At 46.4% G+C, this 16,606-nt stretch overlaps 8 protein-coding genes across 8 annotated transcripts in view; 6 read left to right on the forward strand and 2 right to left on the reverse strand.

The window, feature by feature from the left end:
- Positions 1-389, reverse strand: part of AGABI2DRAFT_148965 (hypothetical protein) — a gene marked incomplete at both ends in the record, with an annotated part of 2,215 nt that extends 1,826 nt beyond the window's left edge. The window contains one exon of the mRNA XM_006458452.1: positions 282-389. Coding sequence (XP_006458515.1) covers positions 282-389 — 108 coding nt within the window. The remainder of the gene's footprint in view (positions 1-281) is intronic.
- A 1,347-nt stretch (positions 390-1,736) lies between these two features.
- Positions 1,737-2,935, forward strand: AGABI2DRAFT_115548 (hypothetical protein; the record flags this gene model as incomplete). Its single annotated transcript, XM_006458453.1, has 6 exons — positions 1,737-1,862; positions 1,935-1,996; positions 2,049-2,155; positions 2,206-2,258; positions 2,307-2,873; positions 2,921-2,935. The coding sequence occupies 6 exons, from the start codon at positions 1,737-1,739 to the stop codon at positions 2,933-2,935; spliced, it is 930 nt and encodes a 309-aa protein (XP_006458516.1).
- A 392-nt stretch (positions 2,936-3,327) lies between these two features.
- Positions 3,328-4,738, forward strand: AGABI2DRAFT_115549 (hypothetical protein; the record flags this gene model as incomplete). Its single annotated transcript, XM_006458454.1, has 7 exons — positions 3,328-3,455; positions 3,511-3,703; positions 3,768-3,991; positions 4,048-4,062; positions 4,119-4,201; positions 4,259-4,335; positions 4,391-4,738. The coding sequence occupies 7 exons, from the start codon at positions 3,328-3,330 to the stop codon at positions 4,736-4,738; spliced, it is 1,068 nt and encodes a 355-aa protein (XP_006458517.1).
- Positions 4,739-4,813: 75 nt separating this feature from the next.
- Positions 4,814-5,928, reverse strand: AGABI2DRAFT_148968 (hypothetical protein; the record flags this gene model as incomplete). The annotated part of the gene is made up of 4 exons (XM_006458455.1): positions 4,814-5,007; positions 5,061-5,603; positions 5,656-5,793; positions 5,853-5,928. The coding sequence occupies 4 exons, from the start codon at positions 5,926-5,928 to the stop codon at positions 4,814-4,816; spliced, it is 951 nt and encodes a 316-aa protein (XP_006458518.1).
- A 75-nt stretch (positions 5,929-6,003) lies between these two features.
- On the forward strand, positions 6,004-7,083 carry AGABI2DRAFT_190796 (hypothetical protein). Its single transcript, XM_006458456.1, has 5 exons — positions 6,004-6,135; positions 6,194-6,276; positions 6,336-6,782; positions 6,840-6,922; positions 6,973-7,083. The coding sequence occupies exons 1-5, from the start codon at positions 6,036-6,038 to the stop codon at positions 7,034-7,036; spliced, it is 777 nt and encodes a 258-aa protein (XP_006458519.1). The 5' UTR covers positions 6,004-6,035; the 3' UTR covers positions 7,037-7,083.
- An 839-nt stretch (positions 7,084-7,922) lies between these two features.
- On the forward strand, positions 7,923-10,180 carry AGABI2DRAFT_148970 (hypothetical protein; the record flags this gene model as incomplete). Its single annotated transcript, XM_006458457.1, has 4 exons — positions 7,923-8,405; positions 8,470-9,264; positions 9,316-9,566; positions 9,622-10,180. 4 exons carry the CDS (start codon positions 7,923-7,925, stop codon positions 10,178-10,180), a joined length of 2,088 nt encoding a protein of 695 aa, XP_006458520.1.
- Positions 10,181-11,103: 923 nt separating this feature from the next.
- On the forward strand, positions 11,104-13,309 carry AGABI2DRAFT_190799 (hypothetical protein). Its single transcript, XM_006458458.1, has 8 exons — positions 11,104-11,208; positions 11,269-11,354; positions 11,422-11,759; positions 11,827-12,008; positions 12,064-12,190; positions 12,244-12,736; positions 12,793-13,117; positions 13,181-13,309. The coding sequence occupies exons 1-8, from the start codon at positions 11,130-11,132 to the stop codon at positions 13,213-13,215; spliced, it is 1,665 nt and encodes a 554-aa protein (XP_006458521.1). The 5' UTR covers positions 11,104-11,129; the 3' UTR covers positions 13,216-13,309.
- A 97-nt stretch (positions 13,310-13,406) lies between these two features.
- On the forward strand, positions 13,407-16,569 carry AGABI2DRAFT_190801 (hypothetical protein). Its single transcript, XM_006458459.1, has 9 exons — positions 13,407-13,859; positions 13,909-14,082; positions 14,141-14,357; positions 14,418-14,856; positions 14,934-15,326; positions 15,389-15,747; positions 15,806-15,923; positions 15,995-16,123; positions 16,197-16,569. Exons 1-9 carry the CDS (start codon positions 13,511-13,513, stop codon positions 16,416-16,418), a joined length of 2,400 nt encoding a protein of 799 aa, XP_006458522.1. The 5' UTR covers positions 13,407-13,510; the 3' UTR covers positions 16,419-16,569.
- Positions 16,570-16,606: the final 37 nt, after the last annotated feature.

Genomic DNA, 16,606 nt, shown 5'->3' on the forward strand with positions numbered 1-16,606 from the left:
GCATGGATCTGATATGACAGGAGTGCGTGAAGCAGTGGCTCACTCGTCCATCGGAACATCCCGATCACTCATCCAAGTTACTTATCTATTATTCTATGTACTTCCTCTCCTGAGCTCCTGAGCAAGAGACCTCTTCTTCGCCTTCTTACGCCGCCGCCGCTCTCTCTCAATCTGCCGAGCACGCTTCATGTCTTCCTTCGATAGCCCAGGGTTATCAATCCGGTCAAGCTACCGGACACGCCATCAGCGCTGATGCACCAGCCAAGCAGGGAGAAATCAACATGCCCTCTCAAGAAGTATCTTTCGCGCAATCTTTCTGTTCTGGGCCAGAGAACGTGTGTCTTGACATGCCACTCGGATTCCAGTAGGCTTGTGTAATAACTGGACATTGTTTTCCGTTTTGTTGACAGATTGTCCACCCTAACATACAAACACATATTACTAGTTCGTCTATGGATATTATTGTTGTAAAAAAGACCTACGGGCCCGCTTCCTGTCCACCACGTAACGTTAAATGCTGTCTAGGCTACATGTGCACCAATGCTTACCACGAACAAAAGATTCTTCCAAGTCTTCCTCGCGCAGTTCCGGGACAACACGGTCTTGGTGAGCTCTCTTACGTGCAGAATAGTTCAAAGGACGGGACGGGGAAGATGATGTCGCATTCGTTTCAAGCTGAACAGCATCTGAAGACAATCTGTCAGCAGGTTACTCCTGAACCTGCAATCCATTAAAGCGGAAGACATACGTCTGCTTCTTCCTCCTCGCACTGCGACTGCTTTCCATAGGCTGTGGGTTTTTAATTGATTCATTGACACCTAATTCGGTGTCTTTGGTTATTTTCAAACCTACGTTAATGCGTCAGGTAACTCAAGCAACGAGGAGATGGAAAAAAGCTCATACGCCACGTTGCAGTATTGCCTTGCGCCGTTTCTGCTACCTTGATGCCTTGAACAATATTCTTCCGCAAGAACACTTCAATATCTCTGGCCAATTGATTATGCTGTTGGTATTCTTCCATACTTGTCACTGAACTAGCTTGAATAGCATCATTTCGCATTTTCTGCCGGAAAGCTGTCCAGATGTTCACATGTCGGCATAACGAATACTCTGCGCCACATACCACTTAGTAGTGGCCCATCCCCTGTAGATATACACAGCAATTAGTACAGCTGCTTCGTTTAATAAACCCATGGCATACCTGCGAATGTGGTGGAAGCCGTTCGGTAGAGACTCCGATAAGCAGAACGAGCAGCAGCTCTGAGGGCAGGCGTTATTGACATTGCTGAACAGGACACAGAAAAACAACTCGTGAATGGGCTGTACCACGAGTCATGTGACTAATAAAAATAACTTCAACGGCTTTGTTGATTCTAATTTCTAAAGTTCCTCCCCTGTAAATCAAAGCGTCCGTTGATAAATACAGCGTCGATACAGAAGTAAAGTCGTAGTACCTGCTGCCCATGTTGACTATGAGCACAATTATCAAGGTGCTTAAGACTGGTCAGATCGCTATGGAAAGTTACCTGAAACGGTTTTCGACCTTGTTGATCGGAGACGCGACTGATCACGTGCATGACGCGAAGGCGGAGGTATAAATATGGCGGACCTTAATGATATCAGACCTCCTTTTCCCCAAGAATACCGTTCTCACAAACTCGTCTTCCGTCATCGCTTAGCGCCCTATCTTCTTGATCTTTGTCTACTCTATACCCAGTATCTCAGGAACATCAACAATGGCTAGAGGCAGGAAAGCGACGCAATCTAAGCCTGTCCCGACCGTGAAGAAGCCTACCGCTGCCAGGCCTAAGCCGACTAAAGCAACCAAACCAAGCCACCCCCCATGGGTAGATATGATCAAAGTTAGTATCGGATCTGAGTACTCGTGTAATATGCGTATCTGTTCTGTCGATCGGACTTACCGAGTCACTTAGGAATGTATTATCGCCCACCCAGAGGATGCTCGAATTGGCGTTTCACGACCGCAGATCAAGAAGTAAGTTGTGTCAGTGGTTTGTCGTTTTTCTTCTTACCGGTTGTTCCTCTAGGTTCGTAGAATCCAAATACAATCTTGAAATCCATACCGCTCAAGTTACACAACTTTCCAAAGCCCTTCAAAAGGGTGCCGAGAATAACGTCTTCCTACTTCCCAAGGGTAATTATCTTTACTGTGCACTGTTACAAATGTCTAATTACCGTTCTCAGGTCCTTCGGGGCGCGTCAAGCTTACACCCAAAGTCAAAGCTGTAGAGAAAGAGGTACTACTAATTATTATGTTTATAATTGTTATTCTGACGATGCGGAAGAACAATCCTGCCCCTCAGCCGAAGGCCGCCGCCAAACCCAAAACCGCTGTCGCCCCCAAGAAGGCTGTTTCTGCGAAGAAGCCGGCCGCAACCAAGGCTTCAACCAAGAGTACAACAAAGGCGCCGACGAAGAATACGACAAAAGCTACTGCCACAAAAGCTTCAGCGCCAAAGAGCAGATCAACGACTGCAGCGAAACCGGCGTCGAAGAAAGCGGTTCAATCTAAGAAGGCTGTTGCGTCGAAGACAAAAGCACCAGCAGCGAAGAAAACAAGCACGGCATCTAAACGAGGGGCTGCTAAGAAGGTCAGATCGCTCGTTTTAGCTTCTCGTTCATCACAAGTGACAGTAAATCAGGCTGTTACGGGCACGACAGCGCCTGCAAAAGCAAAAGCTGCTGCAAAAGCCACCACGAGAAAGCCATCCGCGAAGAAGCCCGCGTCGAAACCCGCATCGAAACCTGCATCGAAACCTGCGAAACCTGCGAAATCTGCATCGAAATCTGCGAAACCCGCTGCGAAGCCTGCCGCGAAACGATCTTCAGCAAAGGCGGGGACGAAGAGAAAGGTAAGTTTTATCTTTTCTTTGCATTCTCATGTCTCAACCAGTCGTAGACAACAAGCAAGTAGACATGATAACGCCGGAATGGTGGTTGGTATCCATCTCACCTTTATCTCATTAATACCAATCCCCTTCTCTCCTCGTACATCTCTGATAGTCGTTAAGTTTATTTCCGTTTATTGCTAATCTTTATCTGTACTTGTAGTTTTGTGGTTTCCTGTAACACTACTTTTGTCGCGCTGTCCGTTTGATCCTGGTCGTGGCAGCTTGGGTAGTCCTTATTTATCAATCTATTCAACGGCTTGGTTCTAGATCAGATATTTCATGATCATGAGGTGACGCCACTAAACCCAAAACGGGGTTAGGGTTTAAATACACGCTGGTTACACTTTGCCAGCACGTCATTTGCAACCTATGAGCATTTGCTCGTAATATTTCTCTATTTCGGGCTACCAACGACATGAGCGCTCGTTCGACATACCCTCACTTCATCCCACTACATGAGAACATCTTTTTACAACTCACATGGGCTCTTCGAGGACTCTACGATTCATTCCGTGTTCATACCCTAATTTCGTCGATTGCCAAGTACACTTATTTTCCCCTCACTCAACGGTTAATTTAAACTCACGGAATATTACAGCGATGCAGAAATCCGTGCAAATATATTCAAATCAGTACTACTCAACTCTCTGTCGTTGACATCCATTTACACGTATGACATCTTCTTGCATCCTTTGGTCAAAGACCAGGAGAAATGGCTGCACCGGAACTTGGGACGGTTTTATCAAATATTATGGTTACTCCCAGTAGTCGGAATCGCTTTCTATCTCAATGTGAGTTTCTTCATTAGCTCTTCTTTCCGCAAATGCGAATTTGAGTTTTTATGGTGTTTATTAGATGGCGTGGTGTAGTGTCATCGCTAAGCGGACGTTTCTTTTACATTTTGGATCTCGTGCAGTTGTTCAACCACCGAGAAGTTATTCGAATTTTCTTAATCAATTGGCTACGTCTGCGTATCGTGTTGTGATGGTGTTCACTTCGTTGGTGGTTTCTTATGGCTTGAAGAAGATTCCGTATATTGGATTTGGTCTGGAGTTTGCTTTTATGTGTTGGGTCGATTCGTAAGTAATTTTCTTTTTTTTACGGAGTGAATATGGAAGATGTTAAATGACTCTAGGTATTACTTTTTTGAGTGAGGATTGTTCTTATGATGAACATTCCATCTCAGCATTCATCTTGGACTCTTAGGTCTGTCTGGATTAATCGAGGATTTTCGTTTTCTGGCCGTATACGACATCTCGAGGAACGCTGGGCTTATTACTTTGCCTTTGGTCAGTCTTATGCTGGTTGAATTTGCTATCAGGATTTTCATGTTATCGGATACATAGGATTTCCTTCTGCCGTGATTTGCATGCTTGGAAATGGACTCGCCAGTTTCGCTCTCTTCGCTCTTGTATACCCTCTGGTATGCTCCCTTTTCTCTTTAAAAACATTCACAACTTCAACTGATTTTTCCGTAGTACATCATCCTGGCAACACACGCAAGCCCAGCTCCAATCAATCCCTACAACCCTACAAGCAAAACGGATAACGATATTATCCGCCATCCATCTCCTTTCGTACCTATTCGCCTTCATATATTCGGTCCAGTGGTTTTCCTCAATGACCTCATCGCCAAGTTCCTTGACATGATAGTCCCACCAACAAAACCAAGGCATGTGAGTAGAAATAGTGCTGTTGGTGGTCCTCCCGATAGTATCGAGGAGGGAAGTGGCATTGAACTGAATTCCTTGAAGTCTATTCCTACTCGGCCAACGAGGCCAATTCAGAGCCGCGTTAACATTGGAGCTCGGAGAAAGTTAGATTAGGTGTTACAATCTTGGATCATGTTTTCAAATGCTCTATTAATGTAATGCGTGATAATATAGGTACTTGCGGTTTCTTCAACCGAAACTAGCCCATTCTATTGAAAGATATGAAACTTGTTTCTTTTCATCATCCCATGTACATAGAAGGTGCGATTTTTTTGTAGCAGTACCCAACCTGCCATGGGCAATGATTTCCATTGGTCGAAGTGTTTGTGTAGGGGAGTCGATCACCGTGGCCACGAAATGAGAGTGATACCTCAGCGGATCACCTAAGAAAAAAATGATGAGAAGTTCGTTAAGAATAAGAGTAATGTGGTTAGACCTGGATACACGAGATAATCGCCTCCAAATTTGACCCCGCTCCCCATGAAATAACCTTGCTCCGATAAACTTCTAAAGACGCCACATCTTGCACGCTCGTTTAAGTTGGAAGGATACGTCCAGATCCCAGCCTTTTGAGCGGACTCGATTGTCGAGAAGGTTGCATGATGAGGAGAATACCATTGATATTCCTCCGATGAAGCTGGGATGCTGATTGTATATGTTCCTGTAGGAATTGATGACTGCGGTGTAGCCAATGTTGCCTCCTTTGTCACGGGCTCGGACTCCACGGAAAATAGGCCATTGTCGTTGTTAACATCTTGTGCGAGTTTTTGAGCTGCGAGACGCCTTCGTTCTTCTCGTTCCTTCCGTTTCTGGATTGCATCTTCCGAGAGAGACCGGCTTTGTTCCTGCTTTGCAAATTTTGCCTCGTTAGCAACCATTTGCTGCCGAAACACAGCTTGCTGTTCATTGTTCCAGCTTTCGATTTCCACAAGGCTAGGTTGTGCGTGGGCGATAGGGTCGTCTATAAGGACAGCTATTCCTGGAACAATGGGTGAGCGCCAGGGTTACAGTAAAAATGGAGGGTAACGTACCATTTTCCACTAGAAGAACGACCTCCTCTGGAAGAAGGACTAGAGGAATCCCCAAAAAGGCATTTTGTTGCGATAAATGAGGAAGAGTGCCAGTTAGGATACCACAAATATGATGTTTGCTGCGAAGTTTGGCTATATCTACCTTGAAAGTTTACATTGTAAGTCAGTACCTTTGAGATAGAGTTAGGAAAACGGACCGTCGACGTTCCAGAGGTATGCTGTGTTATTAGATACCCGGAGAGGTATTTTGGAATTTTGCTCGTCAGCACTCATGAAAAGATGTGCTTAGGAGTCATTCGGTGTTTGCCGCACTCAGCTGTTAATCTCTAGATAAGATTTATTTATGCATTCACTTCCAGCATTGGTGGGCCTCTAACACCATGGCTACGAACGCTCAGGACATCTTGATGCTTTTCGGAGATTCTATCACTCAGGGTGCATGGGAACCTGGCTTGGATCCCTTGGGTCAAAGACTTTCCCGTGAGTCGGAACATGATCAGAACCCGTTCCTCGGACTCAGTGGTGATCTTGCGTACAGATGTCTATGCGAGAAAGCTAGATGTACTTAACCGCGGTTTCTCTGGATATAACACTGATTGGGCATTGCCGGTATTTGAACAGGTAAGTTAAACAAAGAAAACTCGCTTGAGGCGACAAATACAAATGAACCACATGGCTAGTGCATCCAAAAGCACCCGTCCCCTCAGGCCTCGAAAATCAGAATCCTCACGATTTGGTTTGGTGCCAACGACGCGTGCATACGTCCATCGCCGCAGCATGTTCCGTTGGAACGATTCAAAGAAAATCTACGAAAGATGGTACAAATGGTCAAGTCGCCGAATTCGGAGTTCTTTTCACCCGGGACCAGGGTGATACTTCTGACTCCTCCGCCTGTCAATACACATCAACGGCGCGCTGATCTGGAATCGCGTAATCCGCCGCTGGCTTTGGATCGGCTGTTTGAGACGACTCGGTCGTATGCCGAGGCAGTCCTGGAGATTGGCAATGAACAAGATGTCACCACAGTTGACGTTTGGACGTTGATCTGGGAGGCAGCCAATCGAGACGAAGCGGTACTGGATCAATTCTTAGTTGATGGTTTGCATTTGAATAGCGCTGGATATCAGGTTACCAACCTCAACATTCCATTTGTAACGTCGCTGGTTGACGCAATTCTCCCACAGATTGTTTACGAACAATTGGATGAAACAATTAGAAGGCGTCATCCGGAGGTACATCACGAAAACATACCGCCGACATTTCCCTTGTGCGTTTTGTTTTTCTGGTATCTAACAAGAATTAACTAGCTGGTGATAGGTGGGCAGATATCAATTGGAACAATCCTAACGAGAGCCTGTACGTGAACAAGATGGCGCATTAGCTCTGGAAACAATAGATGCCGTAATGCGGCGTAATTAAACTTCACATTATTTGATTGATGTTGAGATTGATAACGGCACCCGACAGGGGAAGGTCGAAAATTTCCTTTTCTGAACAAAGCAGCGAAAGTCTGCTAGTCACGTGAAAGTTGAACATTGGCCAACCTGTCGCAAATAAAGACATGTGGTAAATTAGTCCTGCTTCCACATCTTCCACACGCTGTAGCCACGCGCTCGTAAGGTGGTTCGCAATAGTGTCCGGTCTATTTTTCAGGCTATTGTTTCCTGGGGAAACCTCATATATTTCCAGTGAGTATTCGCTTTCCTATCAGATTAATTATACCTAACCGTTGTGCAGGGTTACGGGACCCACAATTGTCCACAGCGGTGTTTGCGCTTCGACTACATCGTGAGAACTTCGCGTCTTGTCACCTTTTTAGCGCCTAAATTACCTATTACTTCCACTTGTTCCAGGTGCGGCTCCCTCCGTTTGCACATTCGTTAGATCCTAGGTAGGTACTAGGTCTTGGTCCAAACTTGTGAACTCTTGTATCTTCGGATCCACTCCACTTCATGGTTTATCTGGTTGAACAAGTGTCCTTATGAGCGCACAATAGCCGCTAATGTTCAACTTTCCACGTTGTTTCTCCTATCATTTCACAAAACTGATCTCTACCGTTTACCATTCAGCCGCTTCATTTGTCGTTTTTCAACAAGCCGTATTCGTTATCTAGAAGTTGGTTTGTCGTGCTGTTCCCCCAATCATATGAACCAAAACTCAATGTTTCTCGTTTACTTCCGCGACATGGTCATCATGTTTAGTTTCCCTTCGCCCATACAAGAGACGCACGAGAAATTCTAAGCAGCACATTTGAAATCAACCACATGATGTCTTTTTTTCATCGAACAACGAGTCAACCTCTCAAGCCGCCTTCAGGTCTTGCCCCCAAACGCAGTCAACATTTTGTTCAACGCGAAGTTGACGACTTTTCTGCTTCGGATTTAGAAATTTCGTTCGCGTCAACTGTTTCGCTTCATTCGCCTCAGAAAAATTCTGTCCCTCTTACTCCGGGTCGTGATTATGCCGAGCCCATGGATATTTCACCTGCCCCGCAGTCTAGAAATCCTCTTACTGACTCTGCACGTCAGAAATCTATTTCTCGTCCCCGTGCATACACGAGCGGCGCCAGACTCTTTGGAAATGATCTCAGCAATAATTCATCAAGTCATTTATCAAGCACTCAGAGTGTCCCCCTGCCGTTTGATACATCAGATTCGTCAAATACATCTTCTCGCTCAACAGATAAATGCACGCAGCGTTCTGCCTTGTCTGCTGAATGGCTTATGAATTCTCATACCTCTGGCCACGTGGTAGAGGCACGTAACATTTGTAAATTCCAGCTTACAATGAATTGACAAAATTTGGATGTAACAGGATCCTGTACCAGTTTCTCCCACCGATGACGCTATGGACGTTGACTCGTCATTTTCTATGGCGCAGGAAACCACTGCTCCTCTGTCATTTTCGCCAGTCTCCCGTACAGCCAAGTCGACATTCGACACTCTATTTTATAACACTTTATCTCCTCGCAGGTCGTTCGAATCTCCAGCTCGTGAACCCAAGAAACGTCGCTCTGTCTCTCCAGATGCTACGCGCCGAGTTGACGAATTAGCATCTTCGCCATACTTTCCTCCTTCGCCATCCGAAGCGAAACTTGACCGTATGAGCAATGGGAAAACAACGCTGCAGGGCCTCGGTGCCCCATCCCTATTTTCGAAACGCGTTCGCCGACCTATTGCCTCCTCCATGGCTCAACCCCCCAAAACAGCTGCGTTCTTCAATGCTGAGATCGAACCCACTGAAGCCAGTCCCCAAGGTGTTCCTGTCCGTCGAGCATTCTCTGCCCTTTTACCTCCCTCATTGGCCTCGGACCAGATTACGGAGGATTCCTCATTCGATGGTCCCGATCAGTCCTCGCCTGCGCAAGCTTACGCCAAGAGACATCAAGGTAAAACGCTCCGACGCCGCGATGGTTCAGAAAGCTTGAGGTCTATCACTCATCCTTCCCCAATGGCGGTACGAGATAGCCCGGGCCGGCTCATGGCTAGTCCGGTGTCCAAATACATGGCTCCCGGCTTGGGGGGATTTGGTGACAATGAGGCTCATGGCAAAATTTTGCCTTGCCACAAGGTCACCGAAGACGGCCTCATGCGTATCAAGCCTGAAACTGTACGTTCCATTGTCACCGTGTTGACTCGGTTATTTCAACAACCTCTTTAGCTCCACGCCCTTATTAATGGCAAATTTGAGCCACAGATACATGATTATCATGTTATCGACTGCCGATTTGACTATGAATATAACGGCGGACACGTCCCTGGAGCTGTCAATATTAATACCACTGCTGCTGTCGAAGAATTGCTCCTTGGGCGAAGTCTGACCAAGCCGAAGCCGTCAGTCAGTGGTGACACAGTGAGGAAAACAATCCTTGTTTTCCATTGTGAGTTTAGTGCCAAACGGGCACCTACCTTGTGAGTTGTGCTTGTAAACTCCAGCAGCCGCCATTCACCAACGTCATTCTTTCAGTGCGAAACATCTACGCGCCAAAGACCGCGCTTCAAATAATCACGTATATCCCAAAATCCATTATCCAGAGATCTATATTCTTGAAGGGGGCTACTGTGCTTATTTCAAGGTGTTTGGCCACCGCTGCGAACCACCTGCTTATGTGAGGATGGATGACCCTAACCATGCGATTTCGCGCAGAGAAGATTTGGATCAATTTCGTAAAGTCAAGTTTGGAAGGCATAAATCCTATGCATATGGCGAAGGCGGCAATAAGCCGTCCACGAGTACCAGCTCTTCCCAGTCTCAACATTCTCAAACGAAGCGCAACACTGTGTCGACTTCTTCCCAAATGTTCGTTGCAGCAAACATTGCCCGCGGTCGTCGCTCTGCTCCTCTATCAACTCTAGCGGAGGACGCGAATACGACTGCCGAAGCTGATGACACCGACACGGATATCGGCGACAGCCCTTGCCCCCCACCCACGAAGGCCGCCATGCCCAAGGGAAGGAAACTGGCTCGCATGCCGTTAGCGAGGGCTGAGACATATGGACCAAGCCGTCTCACGCTCGGTTGTTGAATTATACTTCCGTAATACGGGACGACAATACCCTGAGTGATTTGCCTGTCATGCCGCACGTCCCATCCTTGTATGAAAGCCAGCTTGGTCCCAATGGAGGCAGGATGGAAGTCACGCATGAATGCTTTTATACCATTTACCCATGATGGTGGTCCGCAATTACACCACCTAAGGCTCACTCAAGTCTCTTTGCGTTCGTTCAAGCTGCCATTTAATTTTATTCAGAAAGCAAAGTATTGTCGCCTGCATTATTTGATTTCTATAGCTGTCTAATCAGCAACACTTCTCCGGCTTCGAGGTTCCACTCCACGATATTTTCTTCCACTTACAGCATCTTCATCTCTCAGACACATCTCCAACAAGATTTCATCATCTTTCAACACGCATCAAGTGTAGCTTTTTCCAATCTTTGACATTTATGCATTTATCGACATTACAAAAACACTTGACTGCTGTTCATGGCATACTGAACTCTTTCCATGATCATTTTTTCTCCTACCTGTTTCGATGTAATGTTCTTATGTTACTTTGTCATCTTTCTCTTTTCATCTTTAGCATTTCGCCTTCGGTCCGATTTATATCTTTTTTGATTATCTGTTCTACTTCCGTACCTTCTCTGGTGGATGGTAATGTTTTCACGCCTATTCTTGACCTGGATGGGACAATTGAATCTGTTTTAATCTCAATTTTTGATTTTTTTTTCCGCCTCGCCCTTCATGTAATTATATTCAATATATGAATTATACAGACTTAAACGTCATCGAAGATGATCCTCAGCAAACAATTTATCTACTCATGTATTGGGATATCATTATATGAAAGAATGGTTCCAGGTCAAGAACCAATGAAATTGGCTCGAGAGCTTACCTAACACTGCGCGTCTGCGCGACCGTGTTGAGATCACTCAGACTGATCCCTAATTAAAACCACACTCACATCCCACTCAAACATGTTTCAACGAGATCCCCGTGCAGGAGCTTTCCTCGGTGGCGATCGTGTCTCTGGACAGGATATCCGCGATCAAAATGGTATGCCTTGCTGTCAAATCTTTTTGTCCCGGTATGCCTTTATTGATCGTGTCATTCCAGTTCTCGCCGCGCAATCTATCGCCAATATCGTAAAAAGTTCTTTGGGACCTCTAGGTTTAGATAAAATGCTCGTGGACAACATTGGTGTAATCCACTCTTTTTTGATGCATACGTTTACTGCTGCTCACTGTCAAACCTCTTTTGGTGTCTTAGGAAGTGACGATATCGAATGATGGAGCTACCATTTTATCGTTGCTTTCAGTTGAACATCCTGCTGGTCGTGTCTTCGTTGATCTTTCGCAAAAGCAAGATAAAGAAGTTGGAGATGGGACGACATCTGTGGTCATTATAGCGGCAGAACTTTTGCGTCGGGCAAACGAACTTGTAAAAAACAAAATCCATCCGACGACGATTATCACGGGATATCGGTTGGCTTGTAAAGAAGCTGTCAGGTTTTTACAGGATCAGTTGAGCATTAAGGTTGATACCTTAGGAAGGGATGCGTTGATCAATGTTGCAAAAACGACCATGTCGAGCAAAATTCTTTCCAAGTAAGTGTTGATGACTTTGAACTCTATCTAATGTCTACGGGCTGACTCGTATCCTTTTTTTATATAGCGACGATGATCTATTCGCACCCATGGCTGTTGATGCGATGCAGGCGGTTAGGACGATAAACCTTCGTGGTGATATCAAATATCCTGTGAAGGCTGTCAATGTTCTTAAAGCCCATGGGCGCAGTGCTCGTGAATCCCTTTTCGTGCAAGGTTATGCATTGAACTGTACAGTGGCGAGTCAAGGTGAAGTTCATTTGTCTACATGTGCTTTTACAATCGTCTAAGAATTGAATTTCAGCCATGAAAAAACGCATCGTTGGTGCGAAAATTGCTTGTTTGGATATTAATCTGCAAAAGGCACGGATGCAACTGGGTGTGCAGATCTTGGTGGATGATCCCGAACAGCTTGAGGAGATTCGTAAACGGTGAGCTCCAGAGCACTGGAGCAACTTTTTTTCCCCACTCACAGACACATTAGGGAAGCTGAGATCACCCTGGAAAGGATCAGAAAAATTCTTGCAGCTGGAGCAAACGTCGTGTTTACCACCAAAGGAATCGATGATCTTTGTCTGAAGGAGTTCGTCGAAGCCGGCGCGATGGCTGTCCGCCGTTGTAGAAAGGAAGATCTTCGTCGGATTGCTAAAGCCACCGGTGGCCAACTCATCGCTAGTATGGCCAATCTGAACGGAGACGAGACCTTTGAAGCCAGCTATCTTGGCACTGCCGATGAAGTTGTGCAAGAACGCATTTCAGACGATGAACTCATATTAGTTAAAGGGACAAAAGTGGTTAATTCCGCATCGATCGTACTTCGTGGAGCCAACGATTTCATGTTGGACGAGATGGAGAGGGCACTTCATGACGCATTATCTATTATCAAACGAACATTAGAGAGTGGTGCCGTTGTTCCGGGCGGAGGCGCAGTTGAATCGGCCCTGAGCATCTACCTGGAGAATTTTGCCATAACACTGGTGAGACTGAATGCTTAGTCGATTTCATGAGTTTGACGTCTGACAAATTCTTACAGGGCTCAAGAGAACAGCTTGCTATAGCTGAATTCGCGAATGCCTTGCTTTCCATTCCCAAGCAGCTTGCCGTGAACGCCGCTAAAGACTCCACAGAACTTGTGGCAAAGTTGCGACAGTGCCACAACGCAGCTCAGAAGTCACCTCTTGGTGACCCTAAAAAGGTGTACCTACGCTACGGACTAGACCTATTCAAGGGAGATGTTCGAGACAATGTGGCAGCTGGTGTTTTGGAACCCACTATGGCCAAGGTCAAGAGCTTGAAGTCTGCTTATGAAGCGGCGGTTGTTTTGCTCCGCATTGATGATGCTATTCAATGCGTACCGGGTTAGTATTTATAACTTTGCTGCAATACAGTAGTATATGGAATACTAATGGCTGTTCCCGCAGAATCCACAGGAGAGCGTGATCCCCATGGTCACTGAGGCGTGGGCAATGGAGGGCGTACTTTTAAAGATGTAATAGGATAGAAAGTCATAATCAATGGAAATTGTTGGCGATGATATGGCCGTTAATTATTACCCGAGGCGACGCGTATCGCTGCGCACGTGACCTCTGACGGAGGATCAAGGTCGTGTCGGCCAACATCCGTTGGTTTGTTTTCTCAACTAACCATCCCTCCTCTACGTGTCGAATTACCTCCTCGATCGCACCTGAAATCTACTCCTTTGTTCCGTCTGTTCACGTCGCCTGTAGTCCAAGTGTTCGACCGGATGCGTTATGCTACTAGACCCATCAACCAGACTCTTCTTTCCTTCGCTTTGCCAACGTTTCCAATCTCTCATATGGCTCTGCCTCGATGCTGATCTAACCAAGTCGGCCGTCTTTCATGCGGAGCGCTATTTTGCCCTCGATCCCACGAACCACGATTCAAGACATCTCTATGCTATTGCCTTACTCCGTGAGGGCCAGACATACTCTGCCTTGGGTCTCGTCACCTCCGCAGAAGATGATTGTTGCACCGGGTGCTTGGAGATCAAATCTAGGTGTTGTACCGTTCTTGGGCGATATAGGCATGCTAGGGAAGCATTGGAAACGACTCTGCATGATTCTAATTATATGAATTCGGGTGTGCAACTTTACAATCTTGTTTTCTACATCTAACGATCTGGTTGCAGCCTTTTCTGCGACTCGGGCTGCTCACGCATTTCCGGAGGAGGCGGCACTTCGATGTAGAGCTGGAAACATGGCCCTGAAAGGGAACCTCTCAGATAAGGCTTCAAAGAGTTATCGAGAAGCCTTGTCCTCTAATCCTTACCTTTGGGAGGCGTTTGAAGGCTTATGTTCTCTAGGTTGGTATATGGACCATCGATTTACCGTTAGCATATCTACTGAAAATCATCTTTTTAGGTACCATGCCCGAAATCGATGAATTGTTTCCGCCAAAGACTCTCCCAGTCAGAAAAGCATCGCAGAATGAAGCTGCTTCGAAGTCTAAACCAACGCTTATTGAAGTCGGATTCTCTACTCCAGACAATGGCGGAGGAAATTTATTTAAGACATGGAAACCGGAGGGACAAGCGCAAGCAATTCGAATTGGTCTACCTCAAGGTCCCCGCGACTCCCTGTGCGTACAAATAATTGGTCACTCGATTAGGTTAGCTATATTGAGAATTTTCCCTGAAAGTGCCACGAACGAATCCTCCCTTTATCCCGTTGAAAACTCTTTTCAGCAATTCCAGTTGCCAAACCTTAAAAATACTCGATTACAGCAAGTTCACGCACCCCATCAAAACCATGCTTCTCGGCCACTTTCATCGGCTGATGAGGCAGGTCCCATGCCTAAACGGTTACGTTCGACGTCGCATCAGGCAGAGGTTATCAAGTCGAAGTCCAGTAAATTGAACTCAGACAATCCCTCGAAAAAGGCACGCGCACGCCCGGCCTTGCTATTTGCTAACATCTTCTCATCTTCCGGTCGTCGTTCTCAGCATGCGGCGCCCTCTAGGAATGCTAATGCTCCTGGTAAAGGGAATATCCAATCTAATGTACCAACACTTGCCCCGCGGAGAAGTACTCGCTTGCTAAGCGGTACTGGCGCGAAACAACCTCATCCGTTACAGAAGGCAAGTCTAATGTTCACTTGACCTGAACTTAAACGCTCTTGTGATGGACTAATCTTGATTTCTCCGCTTTCAATTAGCATGCCCCTGCGCGAGAACGACGACGACAAGCAAGCAAAACACGGACTATTTCTGCAGAATCAGACAAAGATGATGATGTATTCTCTGGCGGAGATACGAACCGTCTCCCGTCCCCGCCACCACTTTCACTTTCGCCTCACCCCGAAGCCCCTAAAAACACCTGGACCGCTGCACAAGAACAGCAAGCACAGGAGGAATACGAAAATGAGCTAGCAGAATACTATATATACGACCTAATACGACGTTTCGCCAGGGCGACCCGTGCATTGGCTATTTATGACTGCCAGAAGTGTCTAAACGAGTTAAATCAGCTTCCAAAATTTCATCAGAACACGCCATGGGTACTAGCAATGGTCGGAAGAGCTCATTTTGAGCAACAAGACTACTCTTCTGTGCGTCAATGGCAATCCTCGTCAAACAATCACCTGCTGATAGGCGAGCTTATCCTACCTAGGCTGAGCGTGCTTTTATAGCGTTGCGGGAGTTGGAACCGTATCGCCTCTGGGATATGGAGGTCTATTCGACCCTTCTATGGCATTTGCAGAAGACCGTCGATCTGTCATATCTAGCACAGGAATTGCTAAACATCAACCCCAAGTCACCTCAAGCGTGGATTGCTATTGGAAACCTGTTCTCGCTGCAAAAGGAGAAAACACAAGCGCTCTCATGTTTTCGCCGAGCAGCACAGCTGGATTCCACGTGTGCATACGCATACACTCTGAGTGGTCATGAGTCCATCGACGAGGACTTGGACAAGGCTATTAATTTCTTTCAATCAGCACTGCGTACCGACCCACGTCATTATAATGCTTGGTGAGCATGGAAAATCGCGTATCAAAAATGCTTAATACTGAGGTAATGGAATTGATAGGTACGGACTGGGAACTTGTTATCTGCGCATGAGCAAAGTCCGATTGGCAGAATACCATTATCGCAAGGCATTAGAAATCCATTCCAGAAGTGCAGTTTTGATGGGATGTGTGGGGATGGTATGTTACTGGATAGCGTCATATTCGGAAGCGATGACTATTGCTGATTCCGTCCTTTACGTATTTCACAGGCTGTCGAGCGACGTGGGGAGCGTGAAGGGGCTCTCGAACTATTTGATAGGGCCGTGCGGCTTGCACCTGAAAATGCATTGGTTCGCTATCGCAGGGCGAAGATACTGGTCTCTATGCGGAAATACGGGGTAGGTAGCCGATTATATGGACATCCAGAGGATCCTCCGAGCCGACTTGAAGCTGACATTGGTGTAATTTTAGCCGGCGATTCAAGACTTGGAGGAGCTGCGAATGATGACGCCAGAGGAGTCGAATGTTGTGTTCCAGCTTGCTAAGGTGTATCGGCTTATTGGAGATGAGGTCAAGTCTGCACATATGCTGGCGGTGGCACGTGACATATCGCCGAAAAGTGCGAACAAGATCAAGAAGCTGCTTGAGACAGTAAAAGACGAGTTCGGGGATGACAAGATGGAAGAAGGATGATATGATTTTGGGGCGGGAATGTGGACTTTGAGCTATTGTAGACAGTATGATTGCGGGCGCATTGTATGAATATAGACCATCTGGAGTGAGTGAGCCGACGAACTGGACCGGTTTGCGGCCAGAGCGTGGGTAATAATTGTTTGTTTGGTGCCGTGTTTGGTGCTTTGTTTGGCGTGCGGCGTTGGTGA

This window comes from Agaricus bisporus (assembly GCF_000300575.1).
Source record: "Agaricus bisporus var. bisporus H97 unplaced genomic scaffold AGABI2scaffold_2, whole genome shotgun sequence".
NCBI classification, from domain to species: domain Eukaryota; kingdom Fungi; phylum Basidiomycota; class Agaricomycetes; order Agaricales; family Agaricaceae; genus Agaricus; species Agaricus bisporus.

Coding starts and splice junctions, on each gene's coding strand:
- AGABI2DRAFT_190801 (XM_006458459.1), top strand. CDS start 13,511: ATGCTACTAGACCCATCAACCAGACTCTTCTTTCCTTCGCTTTGCCAA. Junction 14,083..14,140: donor TGAAGGCTTATGTTCTCTAG/GTTGGTATATGG, acceptor TCATCTTTTTAG/GTACCATGCCCGAAATCGAT. Junction 14,358..14,417: donor CAAGGTCCCCGCGACTCCCT/GTGCGTACAAAT, acceptor TTTCCCTGAAAG/TGCCACGAACGAATCCTCCC.
- AGABI2DRAFT_190796 (XM_006458456.1), top strand. CDS start 6,036: ATGGCTACGAACGCTCAGGACATCTTGATGCTTTTCGGAGATTCTATC. Junction 6,277..6,335: donor CATTGCCGGTATTTGAACAG/GTAAGTTAAACA, acceptor CCACATGGCTAG/TGCATCCAAAAGCACCCGTC. Junction 6,783..6,839: donor TGAATAGCGCTGGATATCAG/GTTACCAACCTC, acceptor ATTCTCCCACAG/ATTGTTTACGAACAATTGGA.
- AGABI2DRAFT_190799 (XM_006458458.1), top strand. CDS start 11,130: ATGTTTCAACGAGATCCCCGTGCAGGAGCTTTCCTCGGTGGCGATCGT. Junction 12,191..12,243: donor CTTGAGGAGATTCGTAAACG/GTGAGCTCCAGA, acceptor CAGACACATTAG/GGAAGCTGAGATCACCCTGG. Junction 12,737..12,792: donor AGAATTTTGCCATAACACTG/GTGAGACTGAAT, acceptor AAATTCTTACAG/GGCTCAAGAGAACAGCTTGC.